Below are 22,163 nucleotides of genomic sequence, written 5' to 3' on the forward strand. Positions count from 1 at the left end.
GTATTTAAATTTATTCTAACAACATCAGATAACATTCAGCTATTCCACATTACACCCCAATGTTCTGAGGTAGTAGAGAGTCACAATGGCAGCCATGTAACAGAAAGGCAGCTTGTGGGGAAAACAGATTTAGGATCCTGGATAATTCATCCCATGTAAGAAGATACAGCTATATAATCACTGTAACTGACATTGATGGAAATCCATGACCTTAGAATCTAACTGCACAATTTTGTGTTCCTCAACAAAAAAATGATAATTATGCATTAATATCCTGCAATATTGACTTTCTTTTAAGTTTCAACAGCCAGAGCATAAATCATAGCTGTGCAATCTTAGTCAGCAATTTTAAGCAACCAAAACAGCGATTGTATTACTTTGTTAAATTAAATATCAAAAGCAAATCACTAAATTAATCTGTTTTAAGAACATACTTGTAGTCGACATTTCTTCATCACTATCTTCATCTCGCTTTCCCTTCTTCTTGGTTTTTCTAGTCCTGATCTCTCGAGCATTACCGCCACCTCCTGCTCGGATACTTCCAGTGCCCTCTAATGGAGAACAGCAAAACACAGATACTGAAACAATGCAGCTGCTAAAACAAAACTTGCATAAGTACTGTAGGAAGTGTCTCAGCACACAGAGGTGGATGCTGGGCCAAAGAGAGAAAATTCTGAGTAGTGAACAAAACACTCATGAAAGGATGAGTTCCAAAGAACGTATGAGTAAGAGAGAGAGAGATCCAGGTGGTGTAGCCAAGGGAGCAGGCCAAATTTTGGAGCTTTAAACCTGCACTTGTTGGTAACCTGGATTAATTTTCCAAATGTGGCAAGTAAAGAAATGGGGATGGAATAGAAATAGAAAAATACGTGCAGGAATAGGCTATTCTGCCCTTTGAGCCTGGACCACCATTCAATATGATCATGCAATTTTAGTATCCCACTTTTTCCTTCATACCCCTTGATTCCTTTAGCCACAAGGGCCACACCCAGCTCCTCCTCAATATATCTAACAAACTGGCCCCAACAGCTTTCTAAGGAAGAGAGTTCCACAGGTTCACAACTGTGATTGAAGAAATTCTTCCTCATCTCAGTCCTGAATAGCTTAGCCCTTGTTCTTAGATTGTGAATCCTAATTCTGGACTTCCCCAAAATTGGGAATATTCTTCTCACATCAAGCCTGTCCAGTTCCATCAGGATTCTAGATGCTTCAAGGAGATCCCCCTCATTCTTCTAAATTCCAGTGAGTACAAGCCCAGTTGCTCCAGTCCTTCTTTATATGTCAGTCCTGCCATTCCAGGAATCAGTCTGGTGAACCTTTTCTGGACTCCCTCAATAGCAAGAATGTCCTTCCTAAGACTAGGAGTCCAAAACTGCATGCAATATTCAAGGTGTAGCCTCACTAAGGCCCTGCATAACTGCTGCAAGACATCCTTACTCCTATACGCAAATCCTCTTGCTATGAAGGCCAGCACGCCATTACTTTCCTCACTGCCTGCTGCACCTGCATGCCAACTTCCAGTGATTGTTCCACCACAACACCCAGGGAAACGGTATGTTAGAGGGACGATTATTTATATAGATAAGGAAGTTTCTGTGGAAGGAGAACAGGGCAATGAAAGAAAAGGAGAACAAGGGCAAGACACATAGAATCTGAAATTAGCAAGGGGAGGAGTCACTCAAGATGACAGAAGCAGTGAGGACCATGGAGGATAGCTCAGGGTGCATCGGAGGTAGAAAGTATACAGCAAGATGCAGTACTCCCATGGGAAGGTGGTGCCAAGGGAGTAAGAAAAGGCCAAACAAGTTGGAAATTGAAAAACGACATCTGCCTGAGAATGCCAAGCAACGGAAGATCAGTGTGTGTTGGGAACCATGTGTCCATTGCTTGCACTATATTTCTCTGAGATAAAAATTGAAAGCATGCAAACTATGTAATGCCAAAGTTATGCAATAACTACTGATGTAGCAGTAAAGATTCGCAAATAAATGGTATTGAATTTAATTAAATAATTAAAATTTTAAGAAAATTAGGGAGCTGAATATCATTAAAGATGGCAAACCACCCTTTCATCGGGTCAGCTCGAGGAGTTTAATTAATTGATAACTTTAAATGATGAGTGTTTCAGCCCATTCTTCCTAAACTGCATTCCAGATTATGCCAGCACCCTCAATTTGGGAAAACCTGGAAGCCTCTGTCTCGGGATGGATATGTGACAATGTAACAGAGGATCACGTTGGCTCAGTAACAAAGAAGCCTTCTTCTGAGATCTGGAGTAAGGTACAAGGGGCCTGATTTTGCTCTTTCAGGATCTCTGACAATGTGTTTTAATTCATTCATGGGATGAGGTCGTCACCAGCCAGGCCAGCATTTATTGCTCAGAGGGCAGCTAGGAGTCAACCACATTGCTGTGGGTCCGGAGTCACATGTAGGCCAGACCAGGTAAGGATGGCAGTTTCCTGCCCTAAAGGACATTAATCATTAATTAAATGACCCCAGCATGTTTAGAACTGTAATTCGTTTTGTATGGCAAATTGCTAAATATTGTGAGCTTATGAAAGCACATCAAGGAAAGCAAAATGGAACAATTTCCATTGACAAGTGCAAATTAGAGTTTCAAAATCATTTGAAATTTTACATTTGTGAAACCTATAACAAAAAGAAGTTGGAGGAATTAGATTCCACGCAGATAATAGGTAATTTTCAGAAGCTGACAAGCAGGAGCCTGGAGCATCCAGGCAGCATCAGGAGGTGGAGAAGTCGACATTTCAGGTTTAACCCTTCTTACGTCAACTTTTCCACCTCCTGATGCTGCCTGGCTTGCTGCGTTCTTCCAGCCTCCTGCCTGTCGACCTTGGATTCCAGTATCTGCAGCTTTTTTTTTTGTCTCTGAGCAAATTTTCAGAGGCAGACAGTGAGATGCTTTTTATGTGAAGCTATCATCAGGAAAGGGCTCAATTCTAACAGTGACTGGTAGATTGGAGTTTAGCTGTGCATCTGCCTCTCACCTGAAGTTGCTCTGGCATTCAAATATAAATAGCAGTGAGCAGAGTTTGCTTAGTTATTATTCTGACAGAAGAATCACACTGCAGCAATATAAATGGGTTATTAGACTAACATGAAACTAAGAATGCCTAACGATGGTGAGGGAAGTCTAAAGGGAGAAACTGTACCATTCATTGGTGCTGGAGCATCTCACTTTAAAAACAGCACAGAAGTAACTAGCTTTTGCTTAGTTTCCAGATTTTTAAAATTACAGACAAGCCACAAGATAACAAGATAAATAGAGTTGTGAAAAATACCAAATTTAAGATTTGCAAATCTAAAAGAAACAAACTGAATGTTTTGAAATTGATCTGAATGTTGAAAGCTGCTAAAGAGATGGAGTAAAAATACACATACAGCAGCCCAGTTGCGAACTGTAATTTATAAACTCACCCAAAGCTTTCTTCTTCCGGTCCTCTCGCTTGTCCTTTTTAACACAAATCATGCTTTCTGCTATAATAGCAGCCTGCTTCAGGTCCTCCTCGGTTAACACATGGGCATGGTTGTTCTTTATTTCCTAGAAAAAAAAAGGCAAACTGTCAACACGTGAACGTGAACACAGCACAAACAAAAAACATCAAAACTAGATTGTAAGAAGGTTTACACAAAGAAGATATAAACTCAGTCAAAAAAAGATAAATAAACTTAATGCAATAAAGGTAGTAAAAATATGGTTTTATTCCACCAGATATTCAAATCACCTGAAAGACCTAGGTCCAAACCATAGTCTGACATCACAATTCACACCCTGAACATCATAAATTCCCATTTTTCCCGAGGGGAGTTGGGGAAGAGTCAAATTGGGTTTGTGCACGTGTTTTAAGGAGGCTGCTGGCCATTAAAATTATCAGCAGTCTCCACTAGTGGGGTGTTTTGGCATTGCTATAGCATAGACATTCGAGTGTGTACACTAGATTTGCTAAAAACAGGTCTCAAACTTGCAGATTCATTGTTTATCTTTTTGGATAGATGAAATACCCTCATGAGCATGACCAGAGTACATTGGTGATTGGGCGGAGGGGGGTCACGGGGGAAGGACAGAGAGCGAGACAGAGAAATTGATACATTGATAAAATGGGCAGACAAATAGCAGATTACATTTAATGCAGAAAAGTGTGAAGTGAAGTGATAGTCATTATAACTAAAGGGTATACTTAATAAATACAGAAGCAGAGGTACCTAGGTGTATTTTATTTTTACAAGTCACTAAACAGGGCACAGCTTAAGAGTACTAAGGACAGAGTACAAAAGAAAAATGCTACATTAAGTTCACACAGGACATTGGTTTGGCCTCACCTGGGGTATAGTGTCCAGTACTATTTGAGTAAAGATGTGAAAGGCATGATAGTGAAAAGACTCTGAGAATGGCTCCAACAATGAGGAATTACAATTATTTAAATAGGTTGGAGAAGTTTTTCTTGAAGAGACAGTTGAGAAGAAATTTAATATGGGCATTCAAAATCACGAGGTGTCTAGACAGAGAGAAAAAAGTTCCGATTGGTGGAAGGATCAAGAATGAGATGGCAGAGAATTTAAGCAATTGGCAAAAGAATCAATGTTGACATGAAGAAGAACATTTTCATATCGCAATTAATGAGGATTTGGAATGTGGTGCTTGAGAATGTGCTAGAGACATGTTGAATGAAGACAATTAAGGGGAAATTGAATTGTTAACTGAAAGGAAGAACATGTAGGGTTATATAGAAAAGATAGGCAAGTGGCACGAGGTAAAATGCTCCTAGAGACCTGTTGTGATCAATGGGCACCTTCAGTGCTGTAACAATTCTGTGACGGCAGTCAGTGAAATTCCCACAGTCACAGCCCAGAATAAATTATTTGGCACTGTGGCAGGATAATCTCGAAAGTATTAGTTTAGGTAGTCTCTGGTACTAATCAGCTTTAACCTGCTTTTATTTAAGGCCTTTATTGCAGCAAACTTCCTGAAATGCTTCGTCGAGTAAAACTGATGTTAAACAGGAAAAGAATTAGGATGCTTGAACAACTGTGTAAAAGTTTAGATTTGAGGAGTCTTTTAAAGACGCAGAAGAATATAGAAGTGAGAAATGTGGGTTTAGGGAGGAAACTTCATAAAAATATCAAGGCAGCTTAAAGATTGCCACCAAATATGAAATATAAGAAGGTCTAAAATAACAATTATTTTTAATGGAATCACAATGATTTCAATCTTTAGCACTGTAGACCTGTTTCTATTGCTTCATGCTCAGATATGATGTGATTAAGTGTTTCTTTACCTTTTCAGCCTTGTGCTGCATCATCTGCTCAAACAAAGTTGCACAGCTGCTAATGAATTGCTCACTGACTACGATAGTGTCCCCAAAAATCCTGCAAGCTGAATGTTTTTGCATTGTCCTCATCACTTGCTGAAGCAAAATGGATGCATCTTCCTCAGAAAAAGAACTGGGTAGTAGTGGCTATATACAAAACAAAGAGGAATTACTCAAAACATGTTGAAAGGACTTAATGGATATCAAAATGTATTCGTTTCCTCCCTTTGTTGCATACACATTTATCTGATTTGCAAATACCTAACATTAGAGCTGGGCACATTTTCTTACAGCAATTACACTGTTTAAAAAAAAGACCATCACTTGATCCTGTTGAGCTCATAGGGATAAAATACCCTCTAAATAGGTCATGAATCAATGGTTTACTGGGAATTGTAAGAGAGATTGGTGATTGGAAAGTAACAATAATGATTAAATATTCATAAAAACAGTTCATTATATAATCATGATGGCATATTGCTGAGAAAAGAATCATGGTATCAAAGATCTTTCTGCACCCACCAGAACAGGTGCAAGAATACTTGGATCAGCATTTGGAAGAGCAAATGACATTCAAGGCCATGACCAACGTGCAGGCAAGTCCTGTGTATAAATTTCTACCAAGTCTAGGTGAGTCTCATTACAAATCCGACTTAAATTGATTGTTAAGTGTAGTTTACACTCTTAACATTCACCTGTACCTGTGTTTTTGTTTTTGTCGCTGTTTACCTACTATTTACTAATCTATGCTGCTTAACTATGTGATCTGCCTGTAATGCTATCAAGACAAAGCTTGTGAACAGTACTGGCAGGATTTTTCAGTAAATGGTAAACAGAGTCTCCAATATAAGGTTATAATTCTACGTTCTGGGTCCTTTTTTGAATGGGGTCAGTATTCTGTCGTTAAGGAACAACGAAAGCAACATGCTATTTGGTACAATTTGCCAGGTGTTGGGATATATAACCTACCAACCTTGTATTACACCATGAAATTTACATACCGGATCACTCATTCATGCAGTATGCAGAACGTATTTTTGGCTGGACAGGAGCCTCCTGTTCATGGAAAAAATTATTTGTGTTACTACTATAAGGTAGTAGTGTGATACAGCTAGTTTCAGCTGTTACTCAAATTATTGGACCCTTTGCCAAGGTAATTGGAGATAGACTGGACATTTTTCAATGTCGAAACTGGAGAGCGCCTATTTGCTTACCTCACAAACTTGATGCCAATATAGGGTCCTAGAAGGTTCAAGGTGTCTGATAGGATAATGGTTACTCTAATCAGATCAACGCTTGCTCTATATTGCACAAATTCATGAATGGGTCTCAGGCAAATACTCCATTTCTGCACTACCATGCAACAATTTATAAACCATGACAGTTCCTCATTTTCCAAACTCTACAGGTGAATTTATTGTCATGTGTACCGAGGCACAGTGAAAAGCTTTGTCTTGCGAGCATTACAGACAGATCACATTGTTAAGTAGCATAGATAAGTAAATAGTAGGTAAACAGCGACAAAAACAAAAACACAGGTACAGGTGAATGTTAAAGAGTTTAAGAGTCCATTCAGTATTCTAACAACAGTACGGTAGAAACTGTTTGAAACCAGCTGGCGCGTGTGTCTGTACCTTCTCCCCGACGGTAGAGGTTGTAGAAAAACATTGCCAAGGTGGGATGGATCTTTGAGAATGCTGGCAGCCTTTCTTTGACAGCTGGTCTGGTAGATGGATCCTATAGATGGGAGGTTGGACTTCATGATTGTCTGGGCCGAGTTCACCACTCTCTGTAACTGTTTCCAATCTTGAATGGTACAGTTGCCATACCAGGTAGTGATACATTCAGACAGAATGCTCTTGATGGCGCACCAGTTGAATCATGTTTTTAGTTATAATTTTTAAACACACTCCTATTGGACACGTAACACCACTCAAAAATCACCACGTAACTCAATTGCAAATAAAATTATCTTTACTGAACAAGGGCTCTTCTGGTGTGAACTAGGAATATTAACTCCATTATGTTACTTTCTTGTAACACAAACACAACAGGGATATGTATAGAAAATGCTGTACATAAATGAGCACAAACTCAAAATGTTGGTTCACACATCATGGTGGTAGCACAAATTCAGGGAATTGCTGAGTGCTCCAGTTGGATTTTAAAATCAGAGAACAAACAAATGTCTCAATGCTTAACAAAATATTTGGCATGTACTGACAATTATTTTCCCCAGAAGGAATTTGTTGATGAATAGTCAAAAAGCTTAATACATTATATATTTGCATCTCTGGTTTTCTTTTTGTCTCACGAACTTTGTTTCTTCACTGTACAACTAAAAACTTGAAAGCATGCTTATTGGGAGTGTGTCAGGAAAACAATACCTGTATATCCACCCATGTGCCCGATCTGAGAGCCTCCTCTACTGAAGCTTCCACCTGATCAACAATAATACGCCCGACGCAGACAGCCTTCAAGTTGGTTATCGATGCTGTCTTGTATCGCTTCTTTATATAATTTACAGGGTCAGGGATTCCCAGTCTGCATAAAGTATCAAATTCTAGAACAGAACAAAGAACAATTCCCTTTAAGTATTAGTGCTGTACCCTAAAGCTATCTCCCCTCCCAGAGTTATGAATTACGCCTCACAGTTCACATTTTGTTATATGAACAGGGTTAAGCCACTGTATCATCCTAACACTTTAGCTGATGGCTCCACATATATGTGGCCAAGTAATCTTAACTCAAGAACATCAAACTCAGAATTCCTGAAACACATATGTCAATGAAACTCACCAGGCTACATAAGAATTCAAGGAGAAAATGAGGACTGTAGATGCTGGAGATCGGAATGTGGTGCTGGAAAAGCACAACAGGTCAGGCAGCATCCCAGGGACAGAAGCGTCGATGTTTTGGTTACGAGCTCTTCATCAGAAATGCTCCTCGGATGCTGCCTGACCGGCTGTGCTTTTCCAGTGCCACACTTATTGAATACATAAGAATTGAAGATCAGCATGAGCAGGAATTAACAATAGATTAGATCTAAAAGCTCCAATATATTAAATGATAAATATGATTTTATTTGTCTAGGTTCTGCATCTTGACGTGCTGAGTCATAGAATGAATACAAACTCAACAGGATTTCATCTAGTTAATTATGTATTCATTCAATAATATGGAATAATTGCTTTCTACTTCTTTTGGCAACAATAAAATGAAAAATGACAAAATCAAATGCTACAAAATGAAATCCTGAAGGATAGCAATTGCTTTCTCATCAACGGCAGTTCAATGTTCTTTTCAGCTCAACCACCTATATAGGTGGGAATAGAAATAAAATGAAAGGCAGTCTAAAGTAACCAGAGGAAAACAAGACATTTTTAAAAGAATCAAAATCTAACAAGTATAATTATACAGCAGGAAATTTCTCCAAGCTGTTCCCATTTTGTGGTCAAAACGTAGCATACATAGGGTTTTCACTAAATTTCTAAAGATGTTGTGGGTAGACCTCCATAGATACATCAATCTACAAAAATCATGGTGGATAGGATTTGAGGAAGCAGAAGACTAGTTACTCATGCGGGTTTCCTCGCCTCTAATCTGCTCATGTAACTGGAATTCCAAAGCTAGTCCAGATCAGGTCCTGGTCAATGGTGAAACCCAGGATGTGGATAGTGAGGGAATCAGTGACTGTTAATGCCATTGAATGTTAATGGAGTGATGGTTACACTTTCTCTTGTTCGAGATGGCAATTGACTATCAGTTGCGTGCCACAAACATTACCTGCCACTAATCAGTCCAAGCCTGGAGAAGGGCTCCGAGGAAGAGTCTCACTGGAGTCAAAATGTTAACTTTGTTTCTCTCTCCACAGATGCTGCCAGACCTGCTGAGTTTCTCCAGCACTTTGTTTGTTTTAATTTTAGATTTAATTAAGATTAGATAGAACCCATAACTTCCTATACTTGGACATGGAAGGCTTCAGTACTGTAGTCATTGCAAATGGTGCTGAACATTGTGCAATCATCAGTGAAACCTCCACTTCTGACCTAAGTGTGGAGAAAAGATCATTGATGAAGCAGTTGAAGATAGTTGGGTCTTAGACACTGCGTCGAGGAACCCTTGATGAGCTATCCTTCAGGCTGAGATGGCTGACTTCCAACAACCAATACCATCTCCCTTTGTGCTAGGCATAACTACAACTAAAGAGTTTTCTCTTTCATTCCTACTGACTAAGGTTTTGCTAGGTCTACTTGATACCATACTCAGTCAAACACTGCCTTGATGACAAGAGCAGAGAAAACTGGTATCAGGCCAGGCAGCTCAACCAAAGGAAAAAAGAATCACACCTAATGTCTTTTAACATTCTACAATTCTATAGCTCAGTGATTAACTCTGGTACATTATTTAAAACTGACAACAAAGTATTTTGCAAAGATCTCACTACACTCTGGCTCGATCATCGGTCTTCCACAACAACACACAAGACAACCACATTGGAACATCAGAGCATCTTGTGTAATCTCATTTTTGTACTTAAACAGATCTAAGTGAAAAAAAGACTAAAAATTCTGAGAAGAATGTTGATTGGTTTGCTCTGTGATGCCTACTTGTGCTAAAATAGAAAGCACTTGACTCTTTAGTTTCCTGTTGATTACCCATTCTCTTTATGGACATCCCTTTTTATACTGGGTGCAAGCCCTCTGATTATACAGACCAAGTGTAGAGTTTAGAAAAGAAATAGTCCAGTGAAAGCAGTCAAATATTGTTACTTTAAACTAATGGTATTATGTTTTAGATTTTCTGACTAGAATTAAGTGTTCAATTACTTTGCAGTTCTAACAAATAAAAAAGCAATGTGACATGCCAAAGTTTTAATTTAAAACAAAAACTAGGTAAAAGGGTCAAGGCAAACATAAATAGTTCTATTTTTCCAGCAAAATTGTTGCAACTTGTTAACCAAAAACTGCTTAGGAATAGGCATTGGAGAAACCACTGGCTTGATAACTCTGCCTGAGCCAAAGTGATATTGAACCTTATTCTTGGTAGAATTATAGTTGATTTCATACAAATATGTAATGTATGTTCCAACTTCTATCGCATATCTGCACCAGTCTGAGCACTGGGCAATCTGAATCTACCGTACAAGTTGGTTCGAAAATGCGTTTTTTCGCACCTCATAACTTCAAGGTTTCAACTTCAACAATGTATTTTTCATAATTCAAAGCAGTAAATGTTCAAGTTACCCAAATAGCCATTTTGTTTGAAAAACGAATCCACCCAGTTGTTTTGCGTTCTCGAGTAGATGTCAGGAATATAAACAGCTTTATCCTGTCTGCCACCAATCACAGCTCCATTCAAACGGCCATTTCTTATAAATTCTTCAAGAAAAGCTAAAAGATAAACAATAATTCGTGTAGGTGGTGATTGGTAGAATAGCTCAAATATTTTAGGATTTCAACATTAAAACTGAAAAACTTTATCAAAAAGTCTTTTTGTCAGCTGTGAAATGACATGATTCACCATTGACCTCAAAGGAAGCTGCTCATGAAGACTGGGACAGGAGATTCCCCTTGATATGTTTGAACCTGGCAGTGTGTCTAGGAGATCTCAGGCAGATGGGAACACGCCAAAGACTCCATCCAACAGGGCCAGTGGAAATTCCTGTTGAAGGTCAGTACCAAGCAGATCTGTCTTCTGCCCTTACCTTCAGCCCTGCCACCACTTCCTTTCGATGTCAAGAGTAATGTTTTTGCTCTGGGCACAGAGCGTCAAGAAAAAAATTGCTTTGGCACTAGGATGCCTAATTTACATAAATCAAAATCATAATAAAATCAAACAGTAAACCGTTTGGTTGGAATCTCACACACTTTGATCTAAAGCAATGAACATGTGTAGGATTAAAAAGATGTCAGTATCCCATAATCTGCAGTTGATAAACATCAGTGCAATAGGTACTCAGCATCATATCACTGGGCTTACTGAACTTGATAAATGTATAAAACAATATAAACATTTCAAAAATTACAGAACAGGGAATAGATTAGATTAGAGTAGATTACTTACAGTGTGGAAACAGGCCCTTCGGCCCAATAAATTCACACCAACCCACCGAAGTGCAACCCATCCATTCCCCTACATTTACACTTTTCATCTAACACTACGGGCGATTTAGCATGGCCAATTCATCTAACCTGCACATCTTTGGACTGTGGGAGAAAACCAGAGCACCCGGAGGAAACCCATGCAGACACGGGGAGAATGTGCAAACTCCACACAGTCAGTCGCCTGAGGCAGGAATTGAACCCGAGTCTCGGGCGCTGTGATAGTTCGAGAGTAAGTAGGGAACAACGCCCTGGAAGTAACTAGTGCTGAAAGGTTGGAGTTGAGGCCATAATCAGATCAGTCATGATTTTACTGAACCACAAGCAGGTTTGAGGGACCAAAACAGCTTTCCCTGGTATTAGTTTATACGTTTTTATGTACAGCTGGGTTTCTGGAAGGTGATAGCTCCCTCTAATGGGAAAACAAGGTACTGTAGAATTTCAATTGATTGGTCTATGGCATAAAGATCTTTCCTGTTCTCTTCAATATACCAAAATTAAAAACTTACTGAAATAAGATTACATTTTTGTGTAAGATTATCATATCTAATAATATAGAATAAGATAAAAAAGTGCTCCCAAGAGTCTCAATCAGAAATACATGAATGCTGACTACATGAGGTGAGTTTAAAGGAGGCATCAGAGAAAAGGTGAATGAAGGGTATTTCAAGGGGAATTCTGAGGTAATGGACTTAGGCAGCTGAAGGCACTGAGCTAAGGGTAAGGTAAAGTTTAAAGGAACTATGCAAAGACAAGAGACAATTGAATAAAGAATTTTTCAAGGACAGAGGTTTAAGGAGGTCATGAGCAATGGAGTGACAAACCATGAAGGAAGAGGGGGAAAGTGAAAGGCTGAAGCTGGAAAATTCTGAAACTGGAGCCAAATAGTAAGGTGGAGCATTGACCCTTGAGGGAGGTTAATTGATTGTGGAGAACGTAGAGTTGGAAAATAAGGAAGAGAAGTTAACAAGGCATTTAAACATGCAAAACAGAATTTTAACTTGGGATAAATGGTAGCTGGTGCAGCTAATGGATACAAGACAATGGGGTGAACAGAATGGTGGATAAGGGATCATCTAGGAAATCCCCACAGTGTTCAAATAGACAGCAAATGTAGGAAATATCCAGTAATTAGGGTAGCATTTAGGGAGAAGAAAAGAGAACTGGTGTTTTTGCTTGACGATCCTTCATTTCAGATTTTGAAAAATATTGCTTTTTTTTGACAAGAATTGAACTGAGGGATGACAAAGGAATGGGTGAAGTTTTCAGCAATAGCTGATTTAACGCAAGAGTAATGACAAGGCTACATTATGGATGTGGAAATTGCTAGCTTTTACAATCGAAAGGTCAGGTGCTTAGCTCAAGACTGTATGGTGTGTGTGTGTGTGTGTGTGAGAGTGAGAGAGAGAGACAGACACATACCGACAGACAAAGAGAGAGACTGAGAGGGTGTGAGTGGGTTGGTGAGAAAAAAAGAGAGCAAGAATGAGTGAGTGAATAAGTAGAAGGGGGAAAAGATAGGGTCTAGGACGACTCTCATGGATTTGGCATCAAATCTAAGTGAGGATGTTCTAGGATTGGATAGGCAAAAGTGAAACCGAACGTGGGAGGTCCTAAAGAGTTGGACATTCAAGGAGAGGTGATAAAAGAGAATGGTACAGTAGAGGTAACAGAGAGAGGTCATAAGGTTGAGGTGCTTTTTTTTTAAGAAGTGAGGTTGATAAATTTAGCTTTGAGAAAAAGGTGGCACCACAGTACTTGGAGAGAGAAACACCTACAAGCTTCAAGGATTTAGTTTCAGAAGTATCTGTGTAATAAAAAGTATAATTTCTTGTTGGCATCACCTATGTTCAATGCCAAATCCAAAATCAGGTTTGTGTGAAGTACTCATCCTGGGACATTGTTAAAAATTTTCTCAGATTCAAGTGATCTATAATTTATTACAGTCAAACCATAGAAACTGAACAAATAATAAAACAAAAATATAGCCCCTGCTTTGTTTAGGCAATAAAAAATAGAACAAATAATGTTTCTCATCATGTGATGTGGTTTGACCAGACAATAAAATGATTCCACGAGGACTTTTTTTTGTAAGATCATGCTTCAGTGCAATGTTCTCAACTGAATAGTATCACCAGCCTTCCTGCTTTAAAGGTTATGCGACACAAATAAATTGTGCCTACTTAACTGTATTTCAACACTAAATCTCATTATCAAGAACAGAGTAGTTCTGTTGCAAACTTACAGTACAGAAGATGTTCTTGAAATTTATATTGAGTTATCAAAGAGTTTATTGGTGTTGGCCTGTTGACAAAGAACATTAAAAACCCATTTTAAAATTGACTATATTTCAAGTACAGAACTCAAACATAGTTGCCCCTCTGATTCATTCTTAACAAGTTCATCGCTAAAAACTCACGATTAATGTACTACTGTGCTTTTCCAAACAAAAACACTTCTTATACCCAAATTTACAAAAATCAGTCCATTCATTGATTAAATAATTGTAAAAGTAATAGAAAAAAGGTTATACCAAAACAGCCTTGAAGCAACACTTCACTAAGTACTCTTCTGAATTTCAAGGCAAGTTACAAAGAGAAAAATAAAATTGTTTTCCTTCAAATGACTGACGTAAACATTACAAACATTCCATTTTCCTTGTGGCTAATGTCATACAAAGCATGTGTTTGCATCTGTTCCCTAGCTAGAATTTCCCAGACCAGGTTGCTAGCTTGTGTCTAGAGGCTGTAGACAATCTACATCACGCATGGTTGATTGAAAGATCCTCAAAACCCCTCAATCTCCTGCTCCTTACCTTACAAATGTGCCATGTAGTTAATAATCACACTTCTAAAGGAAAATGTTGCTGCCTGTCTTCACTCCTCAAAACTTTGTTTCTCTCAGTCAGGTCCTCCTTATCATTCTCTTCTCAAAGGAAAACATTCCCTGCCTATACACCTGACATTCTATTGAGTCGCCTTTGTAACCTCACTAGTCCAGTCATATCCTATGATGTAGTGACAAGGATTGTACTGTCATCTAGCTGTGAGATAAACAGCTCCATAATGACCTCCTTATACTCAAGGCCTTGATTAATAAAGGCGAGGCCTTTCCTCAGCAAAGGTTGTCCTCCATTTCAACCACAATCATCAGGGGATGTCCCACCCACAGCCTTCAACCTCATGGTCAGGAAACCTCACACCACTCGATTCTATCTTCCACCCAAGATTCACAAACCTGACTGCCCCAGTTGATCCATTGTCTCAGCCTGCTCCTGCCCCACCGAACTTATCTCTGCATACCTAGACACTGTCCTGTCCCCCTTAGTCCAGAAGCTCACCTCCTATGCTCGGGACACCATCCACGATTTTTGTTTCCCCGGCCCCCTTCGCCTTATCTTCACTACGGACATCAAGTTCTGGTACACATCTATCTGCCATGACGAAGGCCTCAAGCCCCCCATTTCTTCCTCTCATACTGTCCCAACCAGTAACCTTCCACTGACACCCTCACTCAACTGGTTGAACTGGTCCTCACCCTCAACAACTTCTTCCAATCCTCCCAGTCCCTCCAAACCTAAGGGATAGCCATGGGCACCCACGTGGGCCCCAGCTATGCCTGCCTCTTCATCGGGTACATGGAACAATCTATCATCTGCAGCTACACCAGCATCATTCCCCATCTTTACCTCAAGTACATCGATGACTGTATCAGCACCACGTCGTGTTCCTACAAAGGAGTTCAAACATTTCATCAACTTTACCAACACCTTCCACCCTGACCTCAAGTTCACCTGAATCATCTCAGACATCTCCCACCCCTTCCTGGACCTCTCTATCCCCATTTCCGGCGACGGACTGAACACTGACATCCACTACAAACCCACCTCCTCTCACCCTGCCTCTTGTAAAAATGCTATTCCTTATTCCCAATTCCTCTGCCTCCACTGCATCTGCTCCAAGGAGGACCAATTCCACCAAAGAACATAGTAGATGGCCTCCTTCTTCAAAGACCGCAATTTCCCCTCCCACATGGTTGACAATGTCCTCCAGCCATCTCCTCCACTTCTCACACCTCCATCCTTGAACCCCACCCCTCTAACCACAGCAAGGACCGAACCCCCCAGTCCTCACTTTTTACTGCACCAACCTCTGGATACAATCCATCATCCTCCGCCATTAGCACCACCTACAAACAGACCCCACCACCAGAGATATAGCTCCCTCCCTACATGTATTTCAGAGACACTATTCAGTCTGTGACTCCCTTGTCAGGTCCACACTCCGCCCCCACCCCCACCCCCACCAATCCACCCTCCCCACCGACACCTTCCCCTGCCATCGCAGAAAGTGCAAAACCTGTGCCAACACCTACCTCCTCTCCTTTGTCCAGTGCCCCAAAGGATCCTTCCATATCTGACAGAAATTTACCTGTACCTCCACAAAGGTCATCGACTGTACCGGTTGCACCCAATGTAGTCTCCTCTACATTGGGGAGACATCACACCAACTTGTGGATCATTTCAGAGAACATCTTTGGGAGACCCGCACCAACCAAACCTACCGCCCTATAGCTGAACACTTTAACCACCTCCCCACGATCACTCTGCCAAGGACATACTGGTCCGTCTCCAAACCCTAACCATCTGACATCTGGAGGAAGAATGCCTCATCTTCCACATGATCCTGTGTGGTTGGAGGGTTCCAATGTGTATTTCACTACTTTTCCCATTTCCATTCCCCTCAACTTATCCCAGTCCCAAACTCTCAACTCAGCACTGTCCTTTTGTATGGTCCTACCTGTCCCTCTTCCTTTCCATCTATCTGCTCCACCTCCACCGCCTCCCCCCAACCAACCACCCCCCCCCCGCCCGACTTATCACTTTCACCCCCACCTTCATCTATCTGTCGCATTCCCATTCTACCCCTATTCTACACAAGTCACCTGCTTGAAAAAGTCAATCAAGTTTATTAGACAGGATGGCCCCTGGCAAGGCCATGTTAACTATTCTTGATCAATATATGCCTTTCCAAGTGGAGATTAATTACGCCCTTTATTGATTTCTCAATAGTTTCACCAACACGGATGTTAGACTCACTGGCCTGTGCTTTTCTTGTTAATCCTTACCACCCTTCTTGAATAATAGTACCATGTTCACTGTCCGCCAGTACACTAGCATCACTCCTGTGATCAGAAAATAATTTCAAATCCTATCAGAACCCCTTCAATCTCCCCCCTTGTCTCCTACAGCAGCTTGATATATATTTTATCTGAGCCTGGGGTATAATCACTTTCACATCTTCTAGATCCACTTCCGTCAATGTTAATTTGTTCAAGTATTTCAGAGCTTCACTATCTCTGTACTTATATTATCCTTTTCTATAGTGAATACAGATGCAAAGTACTAGTTGGTGTAGAGATGTTAAAGAAATCATTAAAATTCAAACTGTTGTGGTTCTGTTCGCCGAGCTGGGAGTTTGTGTTGTAGACATTTTGTCCCCTGTCTAGGTGACATCCTCAGTGCTTGGGAGCCTCCTGTGAAGCACTTCTGTGATCTTTCCTCTGGCATTTGTAGTGGTTTGAATCTGCCACTTCCGGTTGTCAGTTCCAGCTGTTTGCTGCAGTGGTCGGTATATTGGGTCCAGGTCGATGTGCTTATTGATTGAATCTGTGGATGAGCGCCATGCCTCTAGGAATTCCCTGGCTGTTCTCTGTTTGGCTTGTCCTATAATAGTAGTGTTGTCCCAGTTGAATTCATGTTGCTTGTCATCTGCGTGTGTGGCTACTAAGGATATATGGTCGTGTCGTTTCGTGGCTAGTTGGTGTTCATGGATGCGGATTGTTAGCTGTCTTCCTGTTTGTCCTATATAGTGTTTTGCACAGTCCTTGCATGGGATTTGGTACACTACATTGGTTTTGCTCATGCTGGGTATCGGGTCCTTTGGCCTGGTGAGTTGTCCGAGAGTGGCTGTTGGTTTGTGTGCTGTTATGAGTCCAAGTGGTCGCAATAGTCTGGCTGTCAGTTCAGAAATGCTCTTGATGTATGGTAGTGTGGCTAGTCCTTTGGGTTGCGGCATGTCCTCATTCCGTTGTCTTTCCCTTAGGCATCTGTTTATGAAATTGCGCAGGTATCCGTTTTTGGTGAATACATTGTATAGGTGTTCTTCTTCCTCTTTTTGCAGTTCTGGTGTGCTGCAGTGTGTTGTGGCCCTTTTGAATAGTGTCTTGATGCAACTTCTTTTGTGTATGTTGGGGTGGTTACTTTCGTAGGTTAGGACTAGGTCTGTGTGTGTGGCTTTCCTGTATACCTTTGTGGTGAATTCTCCGTTGTAGTGTACAATGGAGTGTACAAAAACCCATGCAAGGAATGCACAAAACACTACATAGGACAAACAGGAAGACAGCTAACGATCACATCCATGAACACCAACTAGCCACGAAACGACACGACCAGCTATCCTTAGTAGCCACACACGCTGATGACAAGCAACATGAATTTGACTGGGACAACACTACTATTATAGGACAAGCCAAACAGAGAACAGCCAGGGAATTCCTAGAGGCATGGCACTCATCCACAGATTCAATCAATAAGCACATCGACCTGGACCCAATATACCGACCACTGCAGCAAACAGCTGGAACTGACAACCGGAAGTGGCAGATTCAAACCACTACAAATGCCGGAGGAAAGATCACAGAAGTGCTTCACAGGAGGCTCCCAAGCACTGAAGATGTCACCTAGACAGGGGACAAAATGTCTACAACACAAATTCCCAGCTCCACGAACAGAACCACAACAATGAGCACCCAAGCTACAAATCTTCTCACAAACTTTGAAAATTCAAACTGATAGCTTAAAAAGGCTGAAAAGACGAAACTATTCTTTGTTCCTTGCTGACAGGGCATTCCTTTTTGAACTACGTCACCAGAGCAATAGAAGTAGCAACGGGAGTTCTCTCCAACACACAATCATTACAAAATAAACGTGACATTATACCTTCCCCAATTTCACTGACACCTTAGAACTCATCCAGTACTGATAGTTGACAATTTAAAATGACCGATGTAAAATTGGTAGTCATCTACTTAACAGACAACATTTTCACGACAATAATTGTTCATTGTTGGTACTTACATTACAAGGAAGTGCTAGGTTTGATCGCATTAATATAAAATATGTTTCAATAAACTGATCCATGCCTAATAATTAGAATAACCACATCTCACCTTTATTACTTTTTCCTGTTATAGCCTTGCTGCAAGGGTTAACCTGAACAGTACTTGATTAACTTCTTATCTGAATTGAATGAAGAGAAGATTATAATAATGAGCCATACCTGGTTATTGCACTGAAAAGTCCACGAATCCGTGCTTTATGCTGAGCAACAAAAGCATCAGTAAAGATGACTCCTCGATCAAAGGTATCCATCTGTCCATTTATAATTCTGCCTAGGCGTACTGATAATGCCTTTAAATTTAGAGAGAAAAATACCATTATACAAATGCTAAACATAGACAGAGACAATCTCTCATATTTCACAGCTGCAGAATTTCTCAAAAATAACTGTTGAATGCATTTCAGAAAGTGAGAGATTTAGATACTATTTGATCATAACTTTGCTATGCATTAAGTCAAAGATCTTTTTTAAAACAAGGTCAGGAATATGATAATATGAACAGCAGAGTTTGTTGCCTTCCGAAAGTCTAACTGCAGATTAAGTTTATAAAGTTCTATTACTTTTAAGGTAACATGGTTGATATCTTTGGCTCTGATCACACCTCCAGTGCTGTTTGCCACTGATTGCTCTGCTTGAATTTGAGATTGTGTCTCTTCCCTCTCGATCTCTGTCTCTCAGCTCCAGTATGCACTTGCACATAATTTCACTTATGACTTATAAGCTTACTTGCTGATTTGTTCTGGCTATTAAAGTCTGGACTTATTTCCCTTTGTACTAGGCCTGTGTGGACGTGCACTGCACATGGTCCATCAGATACCTCTGAGAGGGAGGGAATATTAAAATTCTTTTGATGTTTTGAAGTGGCTGGAAAATTCACTTTTAGAACAGGAAGGTCCATAGAGAGTCAGAGGTGTGCGTTATGCAGGAACAGAATAACCTTACAGGCAGATCCAGCAGCAACTGGCAAAAAGCTGCAATAGTACATTTTCATTTGGGGTGGCAGACACTGATAGTCAATAACAAGCTACGTTTGCCAAGCAGAGTCTTTTAAAAATTAGTTTTTGAGATGGGAGTGTTGTGCCAAAACCAGCAGTCAGTAAGAGATGGATGTTCAGAAGATGGCAGTGAACCTGCTGAGATGCTAAAGACCGAGACATGGGTGTGAGCATTGTATAAGTGGTGCTTTTGGATACTGTGCATAGTGTGTTTTAGGATTCGACTGAAAAGCTGTTGCTTTTCCTTTCCAATTTATAAAGAAGTGTTTTAGGATAAATGGGATTATACTTTTACTCTGTGTTTTAAAATCTTTGAATTTATAAGTAGATAGTTTGGCTAATTATATTTTATCTTTGTTTCTATTGCTGATAAACTTTTATTGCTGAAGCAAAATCTGCAGCATTACGTTCTTACATTTTAGTTAGAGACCACTTTATTAAAATCAAGACAAAATAAAACATGATCTGGCAAGTAGATTTCAATCTGGGGAATCGGACTTGTCCAGTACTGACATCAGCTAGGATTGATCACACGGGTCAGACAGGTTGCTGATTTTTGCCATCACTATAACTGCAAATTCTGCAAAAGCATATTACATCGGAGCAAAAGGAAAAAAAATGCCCTGCCTGGATTTGAAGATAATTTGGGATCAGGTAGCCCAGAGAACTTTGAAAACATTTACCTTATAAACAATTACATATCAGACTTAATCTGGTTAGTCATAACAGCCACAGATTTTTTGGAATTTCCAGATTTAAAGAGCAATAATTACTCTGTAACTGGCCTGAAGCTATATCAACTTAGGGCTATTTATTATGCTTAAAGGAACAGACATGATAAAGCTGGTTCTCCACTCAATGGCAGAATAAATTATTTTACAGCTTATTAAAACAACTGTTCCTGTTGGAACATTCCTTTTATAATTGGCTACTCAAAACCAATATAATTAAGGTAGTCTTGGTTTTATTACTTCGAAAACCTGCGGAATTAAAAAAAAAATCACTAGAAAATGTCAGAGCTTGACCCAGTTCCTTAATACTATACATCAACTGCCTCAAATAACTTAACTGCAATGGAAAATATCTACTCACCTCTATTAAAAAGTCAGCTGGAAGGTCATACAATTTACATAGCTCTGCTATAGTCACCTGCCCAGCTTCTTGTAGTCGGTCATTTACCTCTTCAGCCATCTGATCCAGGTAGGTTCTGGTTAAGTGAAACCGGAATTACCCCGTCTTTATATCTCAATCTATTTATTTTAAATAATCATTCGACAGCAGATAAACAGACACTTGAAACAAACACATTTCTCGAACTGTTGAGAATATATACCAAAGCCATGTGGTGAATTTAAAATGTTCAAAAGAAGAACAGGAGATGAGATATCGAAACTTTTCTTCTTGCACATCGAGACTAAAGCTTAAGAAGCAGGCTTGAAAAGGGAATATAAATTTATACAACATGAGATGATGCTGATTGAGTGGGACAGCATTGGTATGGAAGTGCAACAAATAGTTGGTATTATATAGCTTATATGTGCTAAAGACTGACAAATTGTATCAGCCAACATATCCTTTTGGTTGTTTGCAACAGACTATGCACTGGGCACATCAAACCAACTTGCACTTGCAATCCTCAGAACCATAGGTCCACCATTTCATGTAATTCTGCTATTAGACATAAATATCAAATAATATGGCTTGTGCTAAGAACTATGCTGGAAATCAATTTAAGCTTATCAACCAGACTCGGGTGTAATACATTTACACATGTAGCCACATGTATTAATGCACAGGACTCTGTTAGCAAGTTTTGAGAAGATTTGTAGCTCAGGTTGAGGTTCTGGATGTAGGTTTGCTCGCTGAGCTGGAAGGTTCATCTTCAGACGTTTTATCACCATACTAGGTAACATCTTCAGCGAGCCTCCGAATGAAGCACTGATGGTGTAGCCCGCTTTCTATTTACATGTATCAGTTTCCTAGGATTGGTGATGTAATTTCCTGTGGTGACATAATTTCTTATGATGTCATTTCCTGTTATTGTTCTCAGGGGTGGTAAACGGGATCCAAGTCAATGTGTGTTTTGATAGAGTTCCAGTTGGAATGTCATACTTCTAGGTCTCGTGCTGTCTCTGTTGGGCTTGTCCTAGGATAGATGTCATATCCCAGTCGAAGTGGTGTCCTTCCTCATCGGTATGTAAGGATACTAGTGAGACGGAGTCATGTCATTTTGTTCATGTTGATGTTCATGTATCCCGATGGCTAGTTTTCTGCCTGTTGTCCAATGTAGTGTTTGTTACAGTTCTTGCAAGGTATGTTGTAGGTGTAGACAAAAGGAATTTGTACATATATTGTAATTTTACCATTGGGTGAAAAAAAAAGTTGTGAATACTGCCTGCTCCACCCCATGGGAGCATCGTGAACAATTAGAAACAATCTGCCTGATTGAAGAACAATGATTTACTGTTCACATACTATCTCCGTGCCAAACATGGCCCAATAATCATCATCCTTTTTGCATGCTCTACAACCGATATCTCCTTTTCCAAGTCT

General features: G+C 40.0%; 1 protein-coding gene across 1 annotated transcript in view; it reads right to left on the reverse strand.

Moving 5' to 3' along the window:
* The window catches only part of ufl1 (UFM1-specific ligase 1), a 62,172-nt gene that overhangs the window by 22,260 nt on the left and 17,749 nt on the right, over positions 1–22,163 (reverse strand). The window contains exons 5-12 of the mRNA XM_072554999.1: positions 20,703–20,817; positions 18,775–18,905; positions 13,680–13,738; positions 10,577–10,723; positions 7,718–7,893; positions 5,298–5,477; positions 3,439–3,562; positions 435–551 (exon numbers count right to left, since the gene is read on the reverse strand). Of these exons, the coding sequence (XP_072411100.1) occupies positions 435–551; positions 3,439–3,562; positions 5,298–5,477; positions 7,718–7,893; positions 10,577–10,723; positions 13,680–13,738; positions 18,775–18,905; positions 20,703–20,817 (1,049 nt within the window). The remainder of the gene's footprint in view (positions 1–434; positions 552–3,438; positions 3,563–5,297; positions 5,478–7,717; positions 7,894–10,576; positions 10,724–13,679; positions 13,739–18,774; positions 18,906–20,702; positions 20,818–22,163) is intronic.

Source organism: Chiloscyllium punctatum, chromosome 3 (assembly GCF_047496795.1).
Source record: "Chiloscyllium punctatum isolate Juve2018m chromosome 3, sChiPun1.3, whole genome shotgun sequence".
Taxonomy (NCBI): Eukaryota; Metazoa; Chordata; class Chondrichthyes; order Orectolobiformes; family Hemiscylliidae; genus Chiloscyllium; species Chiloscyllium punctatum.